This window comes from Aythya ferina (assembly GCF_964211825.1).
Source record: "Aythya ferina genome assembly, chromosome: 2".
Classification (NCBI taxonomy): Eukaryota; Metazoa; Chordata; class Aves; order Anseriformes; family Anatidae; genus Aythya; species Aythya ferina.
Genome location: NC_140297.1, coordinates 125,304,930 through 125,324,166, shown reverse-complemented (window position 1 = coordinate 125,324,166; position 19,237 = coordinate 125,304,930). Strand labels below are relative to the sequence as shown.

At 39.7% G+C, this 19,237-nt stretch overlaps 1 protein-coding gene and 1 long non-coding RNA gene across 2 annotated transcripts in view; one reads left to right on the top strand and one right to left on the bottom strand.

Moving 5' to 3' along the window:
- Positions 1-6,276, top strand: part of CPA6 (carboxypeptidase A6) — a gene marked incomplete at its 3' end in the record, with an annotated part of 31,099 nt that extends 24,823 nt beyond the window's left edge. Inside the window, exons 8-9 of the mRNA XM_084509399.1 lie at positions 4,343-4,427; positions 6,089-6,276. Of these exons, the coding sequence (XP_084365525.1) occupies positions 4,343-4,427; positions 6,089-6,276 (273 nt within the window). The remainder of the gene's footprint in view (positions 1-4,342; positions 4,428-6,088) is intronic.
- LOC311431639 lies at positions 620-18,024 on the bottom strand. Its single transcript, XR_014689554.1, has 6 exons — positions 17,875-18,024; positions 15,284-15,338; positions 12,691-13,537; positions 8,950-9,012; positions 5,231-5,355; positions 620-1,000 (listed from the first exon to the last, which is right to left on the bottom strand). It is a non-coding gene; the product is annotated as an uncharacterized lncRNA (long non-coding RNA).
- Positions 18,025-19,237: the final 1,213 nt, after the last annotated feature.

Sequence of the window (19,237 nt, the reverse complement as noted above, 5' to 3'; positions counted from 1 at the left end):
GAAATGTTGCTCAAGCTTCACTTGCTCTTTGCTCCTGCTCACAGCCACATATTGCAGCAATCACTAGCCAGCATCTTTCTTTTGCCTTGCCCATATATCTCTCATTCTGGCCTTGAAAGTTGCAGTGACATTTAACTTCCTAGTTAAAGCTAGTTTACTCCAGAAGGAGCTTAACTGCATCTTACATTTATCCTGTGCAAAATAAATGATGTTGTCAGTCCCTGGAGATTCGCTGAAGTTTCACTGAGCTGCCCTCTCAGGAGACTGAGCAGCCAGCACTGCACAAACTGAAGCCTCTTTGTTGGTTTATTTCTGTTAAGACACTTAATTTCATGAGTTACTAAAATTTCTCCTGTCTGATGTCATTCTTGGGAAATAGAGCAAATTACAAGTTAGCTGTGCAGGCAAAGGCACTAAAAATATGAACTTGTGGAGACTGGCAATCAAACTGTGCACTGACTCTGATTAAATCCATGAACCTTGTTTTTATTCTACTTTCTCCACCCTCTTTTAGGGAACAGCAAAGGGTTTCCCAAATGCACTGGTAGCTATTAATTACCAAAAACTGTAGTCTGGGAATTGAAAACCCCAGGATCTCACTTCTTTGAAAACCAGCAGGTGCAAACATCCTTTTATTTTAGAACAGACAAGACAGCAAAAGGTAAAGACATGATCTTAGGAAGAATCAGCATCTCCTCTGCTGGATGATTGCTGGGTACCAACAATACCAGGAGTAATGTGAGACAACAGACACAGTATTAGGAAATTCATTTGAAGGAAAATGAATCTCTGAAAGTTTTCATACATCCCAATAAATCTTCAGTACATGTTCTTGTTGCTTGACGGCTATTTCCTTTCTGAGAGAGAAACTGCCCCTCAGTGCACACACTCTACTTTTCCATCCAGAGCTTTTAAACCAAAGGAGTCCATCTTTGGTGAGTGATAGGTGTGTCCTGAGTCTGTCACGAGGCTTTGCATCAGAGGGAGTTTGAGTGCGAACCTAAAGTGACAAAGACACTGGTTTAGACAACAGCCCTGGACAAATGGAAGTCAAACACCAAATCTCAATGTTCTGTCACTGTTTGACTCTGGCATTGGTTTTGTTGCGGTGGGGCAAAAAGGAGAGGGAGGTTGTAATAAGAAACCAAAGTGATTTCCTGTTATTTAGAAAGTTTGGTATGGGAGGGTTATAGCGGAAATGAATGGAATAGTGTAGCTTATTTATTTATGTGTTTTAATATTTGCCTCCAGCCAAAGGCTTCGTCACCCGGCAGCTCCTAAATGAATAATCTTTAATATTTGAAATGTCTCAAATTTGAAGTGACTTAGGCTGAGGTTCCAGACTCTCCAGTTCTCTTGGAGATTTGCAGTAAGATGGGAAGTGGCAGTCTCTGCTTCCTGCTGCTGATGGAGCAAGCTTTGCTGGTCCACATGGACTCCACATGCACAGCAGATAAATAGCAGTTGGTGTTAACAGGGGGCCACAATTAATCCCAGGCTAAAGAAAGGATGTTTCTGTCTGGGTCGTGTCATTCTAGAGAGCTGTCAGTTACCATTTCAATTAAAGCGTTCAATTATTCAGAGCTGCTTTGAAACTGGAGAGCTGTGTACTGATCACAACATGCATATTCTGGGCTAATTTAGGCACGAGTCTCTTATGAACCTCATTAACACACTCCTGAAATCTGTCCTTTTAAGATACTTAAAAGGAAAGTGTGCTTTAAGAAAAAAAAAAAAAAAAAATGCGGCAAAAACCTTCATCTACCTAGAGAGTTTTAAATTTCACCTACTGTTCACTCCTTTTTTTTTTTTCTCCTGTACAGTCACTTGTAATAGTGTTTACGGTGAGCTTATATGGCCTGACTGAGTTTGTGTATCTCCTTGTAAAAATCTGACAATTGTATGTGAAGCTTTCTCCTTGGGGGGGGGTGTTCAAGGGCTGGTTGCCCAGGTTTATTCACAGTGAGATCTGCACAGTGTGAAATGTCCCCCTTTGGCACATAACTCCAAGAGGGGAAGTGAGCAGCATCCCTCCAGGCTAAGAGCAGTGCAGGGACACCTGCCTACATGCCAGACACGTACTTGGGTCCCTCCTGGGCTAACCTTCGGGCAGTTGCTGCCTCTGCGCAGAACTCAGTGCTGTTGTGCTGCTTTAAAATGGGAATTGCCAAAGGATTTCTTCAGAATGATTTCGACAGGGCTTGCCTGTTTTCTGTCGTTGCTGTAGGATATGTAACTCATGCGGGGAGTGTTCTCTCTCATAGCTGTGTTCTCCTTTCCATGGCACATTTACTGGGATGACTGCGCACTGTCGCAATGAAAGCCCTCTGCCCTCACAGGATCTGACACCTCCTGCCCCATCAGGGTCCTGTGTGTGATGACTCACAAAAGTTGAGGCATCTGCATGCGTAAGAGGAGGAATAGTCCCTAAAGACAGTACTTCCCTCTGTTTTGGGCCTCCTGCCACCTCCTCGTGCTTGGTGTGGGGTGAGTCAGAAATTGCCCGTTGGCGTCAGCTGGCTCCCAGGTCCCAGCCCTGCAGAAGTGCAGGGCAGCACTGACTTGAGCAGCTCCTGCCTTCGTGCAGCCTCTCGTGGATGTGGTGAGAGGAAGACAAGAGACAAACTGAAAATATCAGGCCAGAATCTCCACCACAATCTTCCTTGTGCTGAGAAACAAACAAACCAAATCCAGTTGTGTCTAGCAGATTTTCATAATGGGGTAAAAATTTATTTTTCCATTTGGCAAGAGCTGGACAAGCTAGATAAATGGGCCCATGTGAACATAATGAGGTCTAAGTGCTGCACCTGGTGTGGGGCAATCCCAGACATGAACACAGACTGGGAGAACTCACTGAGAGCATCCCTGCAGAGAAGGACTGGGGGGTTCTGGTCGACGAAAAGCTTGACATGAGCCAGCAGTGTGTGCCTGCAGCCCAGAAGGCCAACTGCTTCCTGGGATGCATCAACAGAGGAGCAACCAGAAGGGTGAGGGAGGTGACTGTCCCCCGCTGCTCGGCCCTAGTGAGGCCCCACCTGGAGTGCTACATCCAGGTCTGGGGCCCCCAGCACAAGAAGGGTGTGGAGCTGTTGGAGCAGGTGCAGAGGAGGGACATGAAGATGGTCTGGAGCACCCCTTTTGTAAAGAAAAGCTGAGAGAGCTTGGTCTAGTGAGCCTGGAGAAGAGAAGGCTCCAGGGTGACCTCATTGCAGCTTTTCAGTACTTAAACTGGTCTCATAAAAAAAGATGGAGAACAACTTTTTACAAAGGCAGATAGTGATAGGACAAGTGGGGATGGTTTTAAACTAAAAGAGGGGGAGATTTAGAGTAAATATAAGGATGAAATTCTTCACTCAGAGGGTGGTGAGGCACTGGCACAGGTTGCCTGAAGAAACTGTGGATGCCCCATCCCTGGAAGTGCTCAAGGCCAGGTTGGATGGGGCTGTGAGCAACCTGGTCTGGTGGAAGGTATCCCTGCCTATGGCAAGGAGGGTTGGAACTAAATGGTATTTAAAGTCCCTTTCAACCCAAGCCATTCAGTGATTCTGTGATCCTGTGAGTCTATGATTCTCCAGGGTCCTTTCCTTTGAGATCATAATACTCCTTTTTCTTTCAAATATGTGCATCCTTCCTATGGGTTTGCAAGCAGTATTAAGCAGTAGTCATGTGTGACCCTCAGGACTTGCCATGCACCAGGCCTCCTGCACGCAGTTTCAAAGGATGCTGTGAACCTCCTAAACAGACTGTATCCATATGGATCTTGAAATGTAGGTGCTCATTTTCCCCACACAGCACTGAACCTGCACTTCTGCAATAGTGAAAATAGATCTCCAAGCCTACGTTTCCTGGTCCCAGAGAAAGTTAGACCAGCGGTGAATATTCCCCAGTCTACCAGAGATTCAGGAGTGGAATTTGCCTCTTTCCTTCTTCCTGCTTGCTGAACTACTGTGGAATGAAACCTTCAACCAGCAGCAGAAATGAGGTTTAGTAGACTGGGAAATATATCTGCAGATGTTGGCAAAATATGCTTGCATAGTTTTTAAATGCCTAAAAAATGGTATATATACACCTATAATTAGAAATATTTAATGGCTGACCGTTCACAGTGCAGTGAGCTTTTTTATGCCATGAAAATACCGAATCAAGTTCTTAGTGTTAGGGAATTACTGTCAATAAAGATAAATAATGCATTTCTTGCTTAAAATCATTTTAGTTTGTTTGCTGCAGACTTACAGAACATGGCATTGTGCCGGAAATCAGCAATCCATAGCTCAGGTTCCAACTCCACTGCAGTATTTAATTCAGAACCTAATTTATGCATTTGTTTTTCTCCCCCACACAGGAATCTGCAGCCTATAATGCCGTTAATGCTCTTCAGTCTGCCTATGGCGTAAGATACAGATATGGTCCTGCATCTAGCACTTTGTGTGAGTTTCCCTCTGACACAAGTTTATGACTTTCACCCAATTATAGTAAGAAGGAGACTACCTTTGTTATTACAAAGGAAGCAAATGCTGTTTAAAGTGAACTTTGCTCCAGTTGTGGATGGTGAAGAAGGCGGAAAAAGTTTTGTAATTGACAGTCAGTTGATTGCAGTAAGATTAAGTCAATTGATGCAATAAAAGAGAATAAAATGCAATGCATTTTAGAGAGGAAATCCAGCAAGTAACATGTTCAGAACATACAAAAAGAGATTTAAATAAATAAATCTGAAGATCTGAAAAAGCATATCTTTACCAGATACTGCAAATGCATTACTACGTTATGAAATATTTGGGAGAAAATAATTCAAAGTAGTTTTCAGCTTTCACTATTACTTTGCCTCTCCCTCTATGTACTTGTGATAGATACAGCTATTCATGAGCTCCTTCTAAAATTTAAGATGATCTCCATAAAACTTAGGTTTCAAATGCCTCAGTGTCTAGATGATGGTAACTGATAGCAACAGTATCTTTACTTGGATATCTTCCGTTTTTTCAGAGGGTGATTTCAAATGCATTTTCCCCTATAAACAGAATAATTTTAAAATACTCTCTTTAAATATGTAACAACATTTGTCAAACAAGCTCCCCATGCAGATGGGAAAAAGGAAATGAAGTTCAATAGGTTTCAACGAGACGTCATTCTCTTTACTGAAACTATGAGGCCTGAATTCTCTTGGTAAGAACAACAGGCTACGAAAAAAAAAAAAAAAAAAGTGAGGAGCTTAAGTAAATAGCAAGATCCTTACCAAGTAATCTGCATCTCCTTTGCTGTTGCTGTGTTTTGGTTGGAGCTCTACACATCACACCGTGCCGTGGGCCCCCATCTCACAGCACAGTCATCGTCTTGTGCTCATTACAGTGCAGTCGTTAGCTGTGTCGAAGCAAGAGCAGTGTGAATTAATGCTAGAATTGCGCAGAAGAAAGCAGGCCACATAGGAGATGGATCTTTATATAAATATAAGTGTCTTGGGTAACCAACATATGGAGATAATGAAAAGCATAAGAAACACTCTTCCTCTGGAAGGTTTGTTAATATTAGACACCACCTATGCAAAAGCAATCATACTGTAAGGAAATCATGAGACGAGACAGAAATTAAGAGAAAATAATTTTAAAAGCTCTGTAGAAGGAGACTGTATTTTACTTTATCATCTTTCCCCCTTCTCTATGAAAAGGAATTGCCTTAAAAAAAAAAAAAAAAAAAAAAAAAAGAGAAAAAAAAAAGAAAAAAAACCTAGAAGCATGCAGAGCACAGTTCCAGCTGGGAGATCTTCATGGAAGCAAATCTCTGGTACAAGAACAGTTTGGGGCTGTGTACTAAATGTTTGCTTTTATTGAAGTTTCTCTACACAGAGAACTCAGTTATTACTTTTTTCATGTGAAAATTTAGGGTCTAATCTTGTATTGGGCCGAGCACTTTACACAAGGAGCTGGGTGCCCATACCTCTCTCTGAAGGGTGTTTTGGGTCAGGGAGCAACAGCTTGCATTGTAGCTGTAGTCGCTGTGTGCTCTAGACATAATACCACGATAACTATCCAGTGTTTTCAACATGACCTGCATTGAACTGTATTTTTTATACTTTTCTCTGAATTCTCTCTTTCAGATGTGAGTTCTGGCAGCTCTATGGACTGGGCCTATAAAAACGGTATCCCCTATGCATTTGCATTTGAGCTGCGCGACACTGGCCATTTTGGGTTTTTACTTCCTGAGACGCTGATCAAACCAACCTGCACGGAGACCATGCTTGCAGTTAAAAATATAACTCTTCATCTGCTGAAGAAATGCCATTGAGAGCTATTTCTAGGATCTGAAATTAAGGGCTTTACTTCCAGCATCAATGCCTTTCAGTGCGTTTAATTGTCAGGGTAAGCTTAGGCTATAGAAGCTATAGAAGGTAATGGGAAATATGGCATTGCTTCTACCAGACTCACCTGGCCAGAAATGGAAAAGAAAAACAAAAATTTATTTTTTACTCTACAAAAGTCCCTGAAGTTGATATAGTAACTTAGTTTTCCATTTGGTGTAACATATTTAGTTCTTTTTGCATTAAAGCTGTGATTCTCTGCCAGGGACTTCACTGCGGCAGTTCTTGTCCCATATACACATGCTTGAAAGAAAACTTACTTTCTAGAGTGTCCCTGGCCTTACTGCTTTCCCAAACAGGACTTGCCTCAGTGGAGTCTCTTGAACAAGGGGATAAAATTAACCTTCATGTATATGCACTGTGTCCCAACGCAGGCCTGTGTGTATAGCAGTAAATGGCAGTGCGGTATATAGTTGCAGCTGGACATGCTACAGGTAGCAATGTGTCTTCTTTCTGCATTTATACATATATATGTATATGCACTTTTCTGATTTTTATTCATATAATGCAGGAATTTGACCCAAGGTTTCCTTTAACTGTTCGGAAATAACGACTTTCAAATGTATATATTGGGGTGGACTAAAAATCAACATACTGCCCTTGAAAATGTAACTTCCCTAGAGATTTGTAAGAATTATAATGAAATATTATTGAACTATACAATACTCTGCTTTATGGAGAGGCCATAGCTGACAAAGCAAATTGCCATGACTAGGAGCTTGGAACCAGGCAGGTGACTGGTGCTTCTCGGTTTTGCCATAGTATATGCCCATTTCTACCAGCTGAGGACCTAGTCTTGACCTGTAATTACAATGTTAACTGATGTTTTATTCATCGGTATTCTTGCAGTGAGTTCCGTAACTCTGTGGCTATGTGGCGGCTCTTCTTGGAAGTCATATTTTTTGCATGCTTTAAAGGAATTAATAATAGATTGTTAAGTGAGATGGAGGTGAAATCAGAAGCTTTACAGCTGAAAGAGAGAAAATAAGCACCATGTTTGAAAGAATAATAATGAAAGCACAGAGAATATAACAACTCATTGAGGTTTTGGGGGTACTTTTAAAATACTATTTTTTATTCATTTTATTATATCTGCAAAAGCATATATTTTACTTTATTAATGCTGAGTTTAATCTTATGTCATAACATGTTAAATAAAATGTATTTGTTAATAAATTTATCAAAGGCTTTTGAAATATTCTTCACGTTCTATTTCATTGTTAAGCCTTAGTTCATGGTTTTAACAATTTTCCGTATCTGTAAAACATTGTATCTGTAAAACATCTGTAAAACATATTGTATCTGACAGATACAATTCTTTAAAAAATCTACACCCTCTCTAGATACGTACTTGAACTTAGTAAATGTACAACATTTATGAGACTAGGGAGCACTATATTTAAATAAGAATACTATTGTCTTCATGACTTCAAAAGGCAATCAGTGAGCAAAGATGACAGAATCCCATTCTATGTAAGTTTAACATTTTGTTAATAAAATGTATTTATTTTAAGCAGGCTTTCTGAAAGCTTGTCCAGACTTGATTAGTTCAGACTTGTTTGAATAATGCAAGTTTCTAATATGCCTTAATTAAAATCTAGGTAATGGAAGCTCTAAAAAATATCTATCCAATGATCATCTCCCATTTGCTTATGACCATAATCATTAAATATTTTGAAGACCACAACAACAGTCTCTTGCTATGCACAAATTCTTGACAATCAGTCCTGGTTGTGGTGTAAATTAAATATTAGCACCAATTGTCAAGAGTTATCCTGGATTTAAGTAATAAGATTTAACTGTTATAAGGACATGTGGAACTGAAGTAAAGGACAGAAGGTGTGAGAGATGCCTAATCAGCAGGAGACAATTTATCACTGGATTGCTACAGTACAACCTTTTCCACATACAGGCCAGAAGAAACCAGATTCGGATGTGATGGATTGATTGCTGCTCATAGTATAACGGTTCATCACATGAAACATTTCAGATTTATCTTCATACCATCACATCTCTACTTGTACTGAAAAGTAATTGAACTCTTGGAGAAAAAAATAAAAGAAAAAAGAAAAAGAAGACTCTTTTTATTAACAAAACGTCCTAACATTTTAGATGTAGTTGACCTTGGATGGGAATAATTGCAGGTAGTCCTACATTTGTCTAAGACGGTTTGACATTTAGACGTATTTGATTTTAAAAATATTTGATGAATAAAGCCATGTCCTGGCATCTGGGTGGACTAAGCCTGAATACTGATTTACATGCGACTGAAATCTCTGAGCTGAGCTGAGTGTTGAAGACCTTTCTATGGCAGGATGATTCAGTGCCCCATAGCTGAATACAAGTGTAAACAGTCTCCGAGTCCTTTAATTTCAGGGTCACTAAAGCTGATCAAAAAGACACTCCCCAGAAAAGAGTAAACCCTATTTCCTGAATTAAGAATTTGTAAGAAAATTAATCAGGAAGAGTGATTCTAAATAGAGCAATTTACCCTAAAGCATGAATTCTTATAACAGCTATTTGGATATGGAACAATAGCCTTTTTGACTTACAAATGTTACTTCTCTGAACATTTCTTTCTTATCTCTGTAATTACTTACATCTCTTCCCTTTCTACTTCTCTTCAGCAGACTTTATTGCCCATAGGACAATGGAATTGATAGCTGGTTTTGAGAAAAATGAGTTTATGTTATGATGATAGGTATAGTTTATCATTCAAATAAAAAGCACATGAACAGCAAAACAGTGGTTATTAATCTAGCCGTCAAAATCAAATATATAATCATTATGTGAAATCCAGGAGTTACAGTTCTTTTGCTTATTGATAGAATAACTATAACTACTTCTATAAATTGGCAAAAAATGCTCAGACAAGGTTTGTGAACATTTGCTCTTTTCTTTGATAGCTTTTATGTTTTAAAAACAAAACTCAGGTAAATTAGCATGAAGAAAACAGGCCTATGCCTCTGAAAGTCACCCTTCTCGACCACAAAAAAAATTATCCCAAATGTAAACTTAGAAAGATTCCAAGTGACCTTGAATTGTCATTCATAAATTGTTAAGAAATTGACCTTTATATGTTGAAAAATGTACTGAGTTTCATTGCAAACCTTGAACAAAGAACATGGGGTGAAGCTCCCCATACCTTCTTCAGAAGTTGCTTCAAAAAGGCCAACGCATTTGGTTACCCATGTAACATATAAAGCCTACAGAAAAATGCATTTTTTATATATATATTTTTTTTAAAAAAAGTCTGAAATTTGAGCAGAAAGATTAAGAATGACCTTGAATGCCAACATGCATTTACTTGGAAATAACCAGTACCAGTCAGTTTGTCTACAAAATAAATTGCAGCATGCAGATTGCACTATCTACTCGAGGACTGCACAAAAATGCTTATTGAAAACACTACACTTAATTCTTCAGGCTGAGAAGAAAGCAGCATATTTCCTACCAAAAACAGGTTAATATTTAACTGCTCTAGTTTACAATACCCTCCCTTTTTATGTTTACATTTAATTTAATGGCATTGCTCAAAGAATATGATATTCAGTAGCATGAGTTGAGCAGTATATAAGCCTTTTGACATCCTTTCCTTTAGCTGAGTGAAACTACTGTATCATTTCTATAGCTCGGTGTTGTAGCAGTCACATTCATTGTTAGTCTCATACATAATGATTTTATTTTTTTCTTTTTGTGACTAAAAGCCAAATGTTACCAGTTTCATTCAGTTCTGAAGTGTTGGTAAAACACCAGAATAATATATCAAATGTATAGAGATCAAACTACACCTCTGCTGAAGAGAACAGAAATCTAAGGAGAACAGAAATCTAACAAAACCTCAGAGAGAGCTTTAAAATATGAACCTCATTACATTGATTATATTTCTTTGAAAACATTTTTAAACACTCACCATGCCAAATACCTGTTTAAAAACCTTCTGTCCACAGAAATCATTGTAGGAGGAAATCTCGGTGCAGACTCCCTTGTGTTCTGTTTGATTATATCTATAGACCCTCCATCCACATCAGCACCATGGAGTCAGGTGTACTGATGCTGGTTGTTGGTCTGTCAAGGATGAAAGTTAACTACTCCAGAGTGACTTTCACATTCCTTGGCTGAATGTGCCCATCACCCTACCTGTGATGCACACCTGGAGCTCACACCTTTAAGTGGTGTCAAAGGGGCCTGCCTTAACAAGGTCTTCTGTTAGTATCTGCAAATTTGGGATAACCAGGGTTAACCCCCGTATGAGCAGTGAGCTCATACAGGGTTGTTCTTAGCAAATAAGGAAGTGTGTGGTGCAATAAGTGTATCTTCAACCCAGAAGACAACCCTAAATGCTTGTCCCTCCCCAACAGGCAGCAGTGGTCAGCCAGAAAGTTGCAGCTCTCTGCATGTGCAGATCCTTTCAAATACTCTCTGAAGAGAGTGAGTCAAGCACAGCAGGGCTTGCCCTTGGACTGGGAGATCAGGGAATGCACTCATATATAATAGATTCAAATGTTAATTAAAAAATTCTGCCACTGTCCCCAGCCATGCAAAAAGTGCATGCCTGTGACAATGAAGATCCATCCTTTGCAATAAAGACAAGGGATAATGTTCATCATAGTTCCTGTCTGCTCTGAGATTCCTGCTACCCTACCACTGTTTAGCATTAATGAAAAAGATGTGGGCAGAATAGCCATAACAGGGAGCTATTTTAATCTCTCCCCAGGTCTGTAGGAGTGCATACTTTAACTGAAATAATAGATAACTGGTTCTGAAATAAATATTGTGGTATGACTGTGAGCAGGTGTTTTAGTCTTTTGTGCTGACTACTAAGTGCCAGGCTGTTCCTCTGCCTACCAGTACAGCTTGATGCTGGGTGCAGGAGGGGGTGGGAGTGTTGCTTTTTTTAACCAAATAATTAACCTATTTTTTTTTTTTTAACCAATTCTGAGCAGAATACAAAGTTACATATGTCTGAGAAAGTTTCATTTGATAACAGAATTTTCAGTTTTCTTGAAAATAATTTATCTGTTTGAATCACAACCAGTGTTTAGATGGCTCATTTTCTTCAGCATGCTATAACTGGAAGAAAAAAAAAAAAAAAAAAAAAAGTATAGCAGTCTGAAAATCTCTGCCAAAATGACTGATCCACTTACTGTTTCATTTTATTTTGTTTCTAGATGGAGAAAATCTGGGTTGACTGGGCTGAATCAAAGCAGTTCAGTCAAAAATCTGTGTTAAGTGTTCTGTGCTTAGTTAGCTAGAAATAGCTGGTTTTTTTTGTTTTTTTTTTTTTTTTTTAAGAAACAAAAGTATACTTTATGTTCTTTATACAGACTAATTGCTTTACTCTGAATTTAATTATCGCATTCACAGAGCTTAACACGGTTTGGGCTGAGGTATTGTTATTTTCCTGGGAGCCAGGCAGCCTCCTAAGGGTTAAATGAGTGGCATGCCTGCCTCTGTGGTAGGAGAAGCAGAGCTGCTGTTTGGCCTTGTTAGCACAGAATCTGTCAAAAAGGCAAAATGTACTTGAGCCTTATCTCACAGAATAAATTTGCTACATCATGCTGTGCGCTTCTCCATTTCTCCTCCTCCATTTCAAAACCGACGTGAGTCCTGTCTGTCAGTGATGACTTTGGGCTCTAACAGCTCCTAACTTTCGGGACTAAATTTAAATGGTGAACCTGTTAAAATGCGTGAACTTCCCCACATACCTACGCAGCTCGGTTCACACACAAACAAGGTGTCTGTCTGCACAGCGTGTGCTGGCTGAGGGTTTACGTAACGGCGTGGCTGCAGCTCATGGCAGACACAAGGCCGCGGGTAGCAGGCGGCGTGTGCTGGGCTTTCCCCCTCCACACGCTGCGAGCACCCCAGTTCAGCCACTTCATCTGGTGCCTTAGAGCCCCCAGCTCTATTACATGGGTGCAAAACCCCAAACTATTCACCCAGGGCCGCTGTGCGTCTGCTATCATTACCACCTAAGAGTCCTGACCACAGATCCCCTTCATGGGTATGGCCTGTGGTCAGGTTTGCCTGAACAGCTTTGGGCAGATGCTGTGATAAGCTGCTACATCCTCAACTCACATCCCAGAAAGCCTTTGTTATCTTGTGGGTTACAAAGAAGGTCCTGTGTCACTGCCCAGAGTGACCAAAGGGGTGTCTGAGCTCTTCCTGTAGAGACTGGTAGTGCTTCAGGGGGAGCCTACAGGCCACCAGGATTTTGTGTCTTCTTCAGCCCATGAGCAATTCTTCCATATACTACACATTTTTAGGAACACGTTTTTAAAATCATAATTTTAAACAAAACAAGAAAAGAATTCTTATATTAGAACTGTTGCACTTACTTTAATGAGGCTTCTTTTCGATGAAGCTGAGGCAGAAGTGACCTGAAGCTGCTGTTATCCTGAAGGATGTTTAGGGATTCAGCAGATGCAGTCCACTTCCCTTCAAATGTACACCTGCCGACCCCGCAGATGATAACTGCAGCCTTCAGGAGATGTCTCAGCAGAGACCTCACAGCAAACCTGTCTGAAGAACAGGCTACTCTTCAGAGAGACGTTTTGATGCTGATGAATGTGGGGAAGTTTGTCTATAAATCTCCCCTCTTGAGCAGAGAGTAGGAACATCATGTTTCCACAGCTGTCAGGACTGCATTTTTCAAAAAAAAACGTTAAACTCTACCTCAGAATTTTAACAGAGCAAGGAAGGTCCCCGTTCATTTCACACTTCCCTGCACTTCAGCAGCAAGGAAGGCTCCTTGGCTGGTGTGCCTGGCTGCACTTCCACTGACACCCAGCCCGTCAGAAAGAGCAGCATTTAAAATCACTGGAATCACTGTCTTGTTTTTCTTTTGCCTCTGTATCTTAAACAGTCCATCAGTGCTAAAGCCTGAATATGCACAAGAGTAACTCCCGTCCATTTAGGTGTCTGTTGAAGGGCAGCGAAAAAGCTGATTTCTTAAAAACTCCCGTTTCTCCTGTTTTGGATTCAGCAATTTCCATTTTGCAGAAAATCAGCAGTCTGTATGTACAAAAAATTAAATAAATCTTGGAAGGCAAACGATTTGTGAAAAGTTTTATCCACAGACACACTAAGTACAGTATATATCATCTTCATACTCCTATTCTGAATGCACGGACCCAGGGCAGACCAGTTGGAGCATGTTTCCCATTTCACTCACTGTCAGGTAGACTAAAAATAAAGGCAAAGGACAGCAGTCTAACATGGGGTAAGAGAAAAAGTCCAAATTAAATAGCAAGACTGTAGGCCCCAAAAGCAGCAGACATTACCTGGATGAGTATAAAAAGGCATTTTAATTTTAAACTACCAATAGTGAAGCACCAATACTTAAGAAAGATGAAAGGAAAACAACTATGTGGGATAATTAGAGGACTGCTGGGTCAGATGGCTTACTGGGAGAGCAAATGGCTAGAAACAGATGAAAAACAAAAGTTAGACAAAAACTAGAAAACAAGCAAAAATTAAACATTTTAGATTGAATTGCAGTCTGTGAGAAGCACAAAATTAACTTCATCATGAAGAAATGTAAGTAAATGGATACTGGTGGGATTATTTCTAAGGTAAAAAGCAGAAGACTGAAAGGACATTAAAATCTAGAAAATAATTTCTCCATTCATGTGATGATGTCAAATAACTTACCATTGCAGTACTCCCATGTGGACAATACTAATATTCAGGAATCCTCTGACATAATTAATTTTTAATGCTTATGGATATAAGCAAAGAGGTGAAGGAATACAGTAATGCCTCCCCCTCAATCACAGCATTTCTTACTCTGCACAGGTTGGCACCTTTATCTCCACCTCTCCAGCTGTACATGGGGATAAACCTCAATACGGCAGAAGTGGATGCCTATCTGCTGTGTGAAGAAGCAGAGCGGCAGATTCTACACAGAGGTAGCAGAAGTAATCTGCATTACATTTGGGGCATATTTCCGCAGGGGCGAATGGAAAAGTGTAAAAATCACCATGTATCTGCTGCAAGATATTGGAGACTGAGAAGTAAAGAGAGTTAAGATTAGCTTCCTTTACGGAAAACCTTGCTTGCCATAAAATTCATCGAAATACTGATCCCACTGCATAGTAGAATAGCATTTCTTTTCCACTTTTCATTAGAAATCCATTACATGATTTTTCTCTATTCCTCTTCATTGCAATGCATTTTTGTAAGTACACAGCTTTTCAAGAATAGATTTGTACTGTAAGTGAAAAGGATATAGTTGCAGCACCATCAATGTACAGCATGAAGTTACAGACATGCAAGAAATTCCAAAAAAGCATCACTGGAACCCAGAAGATGAGACGTATATGGGAATCTTTCCAAGGAAGGCTCTCCCAGACTTGACTAATCTTAACAATGTACGTCTATTTATATGGCACATTATGCTCAAATCCACTACACTATAGAAGCCAAAGCTACAATGAAAGGGAAAACTGCTGGATATCTATCATTTTGCTTGCTATTCAGTGTGGGAAATTATTTTAACACAGCAAGTCATTTTATTTATTTAAGACATAAGTGCATAGCATTTAAAAAATGAAGCAATAAATAAATAAGTCTTTGAACTCTGAAAAATACTTTGTCATACAAAAGAATATTACTTTTGAAAGTTCACATACACATCAACTATAAATATAGCAGTGCTTTTGCCTTAGGTGTTCCCTGTCAGTTATATACACTGCCATGAAAAGGACCAAAGCCTTTAGCATTCACTATTATTCAGCATTTTGACAACAAATGGCAACCCTACAGCCAAAAGCACACTTGAGATTTCTGAGATATCCCACTAAAGCCACCCATTCTTTTGTGGCTGAACAAAACAGGCAGCCCTTGTGCCTCTTCCCGGAGGATAATAATGCTGGGTATTGTGGAAGCTCGAGGTGTTAGAGTTACAGGCTTACCTATGCCACCACTCACCTTCTGTTTTTCCTGAATACGTCCCCTGGGGTGGCAGACCTGAAGTTTCGCCTGTCTGGGAGAAGAAATTCACACTCCTCTTGCTCTGAAGGTGGGATTTAACTCATCTGATGTAAATTGAATGAAAACTATTCATCTGAACTAAATCAACTTGGTTCCCTCTATACAGTGAGTAGGGAAAATAAAGGATGTAGATGTTAATCTACCATAGACGTGGTATTATTGCTACTGTATGTGTTCCTCATTAGATGTTGCTCCTTTTGCATAGCAAGAGCCCAAATGACAGCTGAGACTAGGAGTTTAGCTTTTATAACTGTTAAAATTAGTTGAGACAAATTCCATCTGAGGATGGGACTTAGCCCTTAATTTTCAGTAGATCTAGCTCTGGCTCAATTCAGATGCCTGAAGTTCTTTCGTTCAGGGTTGTCCATGACATGCGGGACATTTAAGGAATAATTACGTGCATTTCTGCCGTGGAATTTCAACAGTAAATCAAGCAGGCTTAATTTATTCAGCCACCACAAGTGAAGGCTGGTGCTGTGGACTATGAAGGCATCTTCCTTTCTATCCCTCTCTCTCATGCTTCTTTTAATCCTGACGGTAATTTAGGTTACTCTATATGTGTATTTCTCTTCCTGCCTTGTAGATTGCTGGAGAGGGAACCAGAATTGTAAGAGCAAATAGTTTTGGTATTCCCCATTAATAAAGATCATCTATTTGACTATGAGACTATGAGTTAGCTGGCTTGATGCATTTATATATATATATTTTTTTTGCTGGACAGATTTTTTACAAGTTAAACAAATGCTACTACACAACACACAAACAATACCAAAGACACACAACATACCAATACATAAATAATCAAGCAATGTAGAGTATTCAAAACCCATCAGAGGGCAGTTCCAAATCTGTCAGTGAAAACAGCTAATTCGAGTTTTGGTGAGACCCTGTGGATTTTATCCGGCAGCTGACTGGCTGCCAGCTCCCTGCTGGCTCCCTCCCATATGAGACGCCCCTTAAAGCTGCCTCCTCTGTTAATTTTTCTCTTTTTCCCGTCTCTAGCAGGCATTACATGATATTTAAAGGCTACTGAGTTTAAGGTGGTCCTTGAACCTAAAGTGAGAATGTTACCTTACTTTTACAAGAATGCAGAAGTTCACTTTTGATGCAAGCAATCAGTAATCAAGACTAGTGAACAGCTGTTCACAGAAAGCTATGGCCTGTTCAGCCTGCCCCTGCAGAATCCAATCTTCTAATAAAGATTGATTTATCATACCTTCATTAGAATGAAACTGTGCTAAGAGCCTATCATGAGCAAGAAAAACAAAATGCAGTCATAGCTTCATGGTAAAATATTTATTAAAATTTTAATAGTAAGTGACATGGTAAAAATAATCTCAAAATCAGAGATTTATACATCGAAATAGTGAATACAGATTCCCATGTTCTGTGATTTTTAAACAAAATAATGTTTGCTGTATTGCTATATATGTTTGCTGTATTATTATTGCAGTAACATTTAGGTTTGCAAATACACCAGAAAGTTTCGGCATTGTATTTCACACAGTGACCACATGTACTAAATATGCACAAATACACAAAGCCTGCTTATCAGACACTGCTGTTACCTCTCTGATTTTTAAAACAGAGCACAGTCAGCTTCCACAGAGGACTCACACCTATTTCAAAGGACTCAGCCTCACTCTAATACAGTATACTGTGAATTTAAAGTCAATTTGGATGTTAGTCTTCTACCTTTGATCCAGCACTACAATAAAAAGAAGTGAAACTATGAAATTAAATCTCCACAAAATCGGGGAAAATTCTTATCACGCATTTTGTGATATGAACAGTTCAAAATGCTATTTTAAAATGATGCACAACAGTTTAACCTGCTTTACCTATTTCTCTGTAGACTAATATGTCTTAAGATTAAGAAAGTTATTTTGTAGGTTGCATACAAACTACTGCTCAAAAAGGGGAAAATTCCAGTTGCCCATGGTGAGTGTTCTGGTTTCTAAGAAGAGTGAAGCATCCACATTTGGTTGACCTTATTCACGTGAGGGAGCTTAATGCCAGCACAATTATGAAAAAATATACCACATTGTTTCCCTCTTACATCTGTGTTCGTGCCATTTCTGTGCATTTGTGTACAATAATATTCCAACTTCTATTTCTGTTCTAAAATGGTGAACAAAGGGAAAGCAATGTGCTGACGAGCATAAGCAAGGAAAAGTTTAGGAAAAGCTAACCAAAGAATAGAAGTGGTTTGTTAAATGAGCCTTTTAAGGACTATAACTGCAGCTATCCAGAGGCATGACCTCCATCTCATGCATATACAACTCGACCAACTGAAGCTCCACTACCATAACTTGCTATTAAATTCATGTAAGTAAGCCTCCATTGCAGAATATATCTAGCCCCAGTGCTAGCTAAGGAAGCAAGTTTGGTTCAAGCATGTATGAAACACCATAAACATTATCATTAGTCTTGACTATATATCACTATGTATCAATCATAAGGGCCCTGCACACCCCTCTTCACACGTTGTTTAAGCAAGGACTGCAGTACTGGTAAGCACAACTTACTTCAGATCACACTCCTCAGGAACTGAGCACAGAAGCAGTCACAAAAATCAGCAACAGCTCTATGGATTTGTAGAAAACAGGTCCTGAAGAATTAGCTGTTGGCTGTCTCACAAATCATGAAAAAGGAGATTTTTACCAGCCCAACAACGTTTGTTCCGTTTGGCCTTCTCAGCTGTGAACAATTATAAATCACACCTCAACAGCCCCACCAGCGGCACAGCAACACTTCCTTATAGCCACCATCTCTGTTCCTGCAGGAGGAGGTCAAAAAGCTTTTAGAAAGAAACAGCATGCAATAAAGACCTTCAGATACAAAACTAACCACTCCACCTGTGCCTGGTTCTGAACTCAGACAGCAGCAGCTTTGAATGTCATGAGAAGCCATCCATCCTACGTGCTGCGAACCAATGAGTCCAGTTTTTAATGATGGGGATCACACATCACCTCTGACACTTGACTTGAAACTAGAAACATCTCGGAAGTCCAACCAAAACCGTCATAGGTATTTCAAAATGTTTTGTGAAGTTATTTGAGTGAATACACACCTAGCAAATATTTAGCGAGTTAACTAGGATCCTAGAATGAATCACCATTACAGTGCTTCTTTAATATCTTCCTTCTACTTCTTTAATATCTTTCTTCTAGGCAAGAGTAACCACAACCCCCATTCAATTTTATCTCTCTGGTTATTCATATTCAAAATCTTTCATTCCTGCCACGAAGCCCACGGTTTGTAATATACAGGCTGAAGTATCAGTTATTGCATTTTTGACAGCAAATAACCCACTGCAGTTGCTGGAGGAAGCAATCAGGCAGATTCAAAGATCACTTGATGGCAGTGTAAAGTGGTTATTGCTCCAGCCTCATTGCTTGCCACCTTAATTCACGTGACTTTTATGACCTCTCGGTCCCTGCCTTTCAACACGGATATTAAACTACTTGGAAACCATCCTTGTCATTCATTTGACTTACCATACCCGCAGATTCAAGGGAGATTTATCCAGCCGAACTCCATTCAACTTTTCTCACTCCTTTTTCATTTTCAGACCTTCTTTTGTTATTATCAGCTTATTGAAAGAGATCTGCATAAACCTTTGAAAATGCACAAGTTCTAAAGCGATACGCAGAATTCAGCCTGGATCATGGGGAAGGGAGTCTTTCAGAACACAAAAATTAGGTTAAAGCTAATGCTTCGTGCTTCCAGTAGCTAGGCTATTCAATGCCTGATCTGTAAGACAACTCAGCATGCATTACGCTGGTCGTGTCACATCAGTTACAAAGACCTGCAGGAGCCCGAAGCTAGGATTTAAAGGTAGGAGGATCATCATTTTCAGGGAATTTGTTACTTTTCTAATTCGCCATC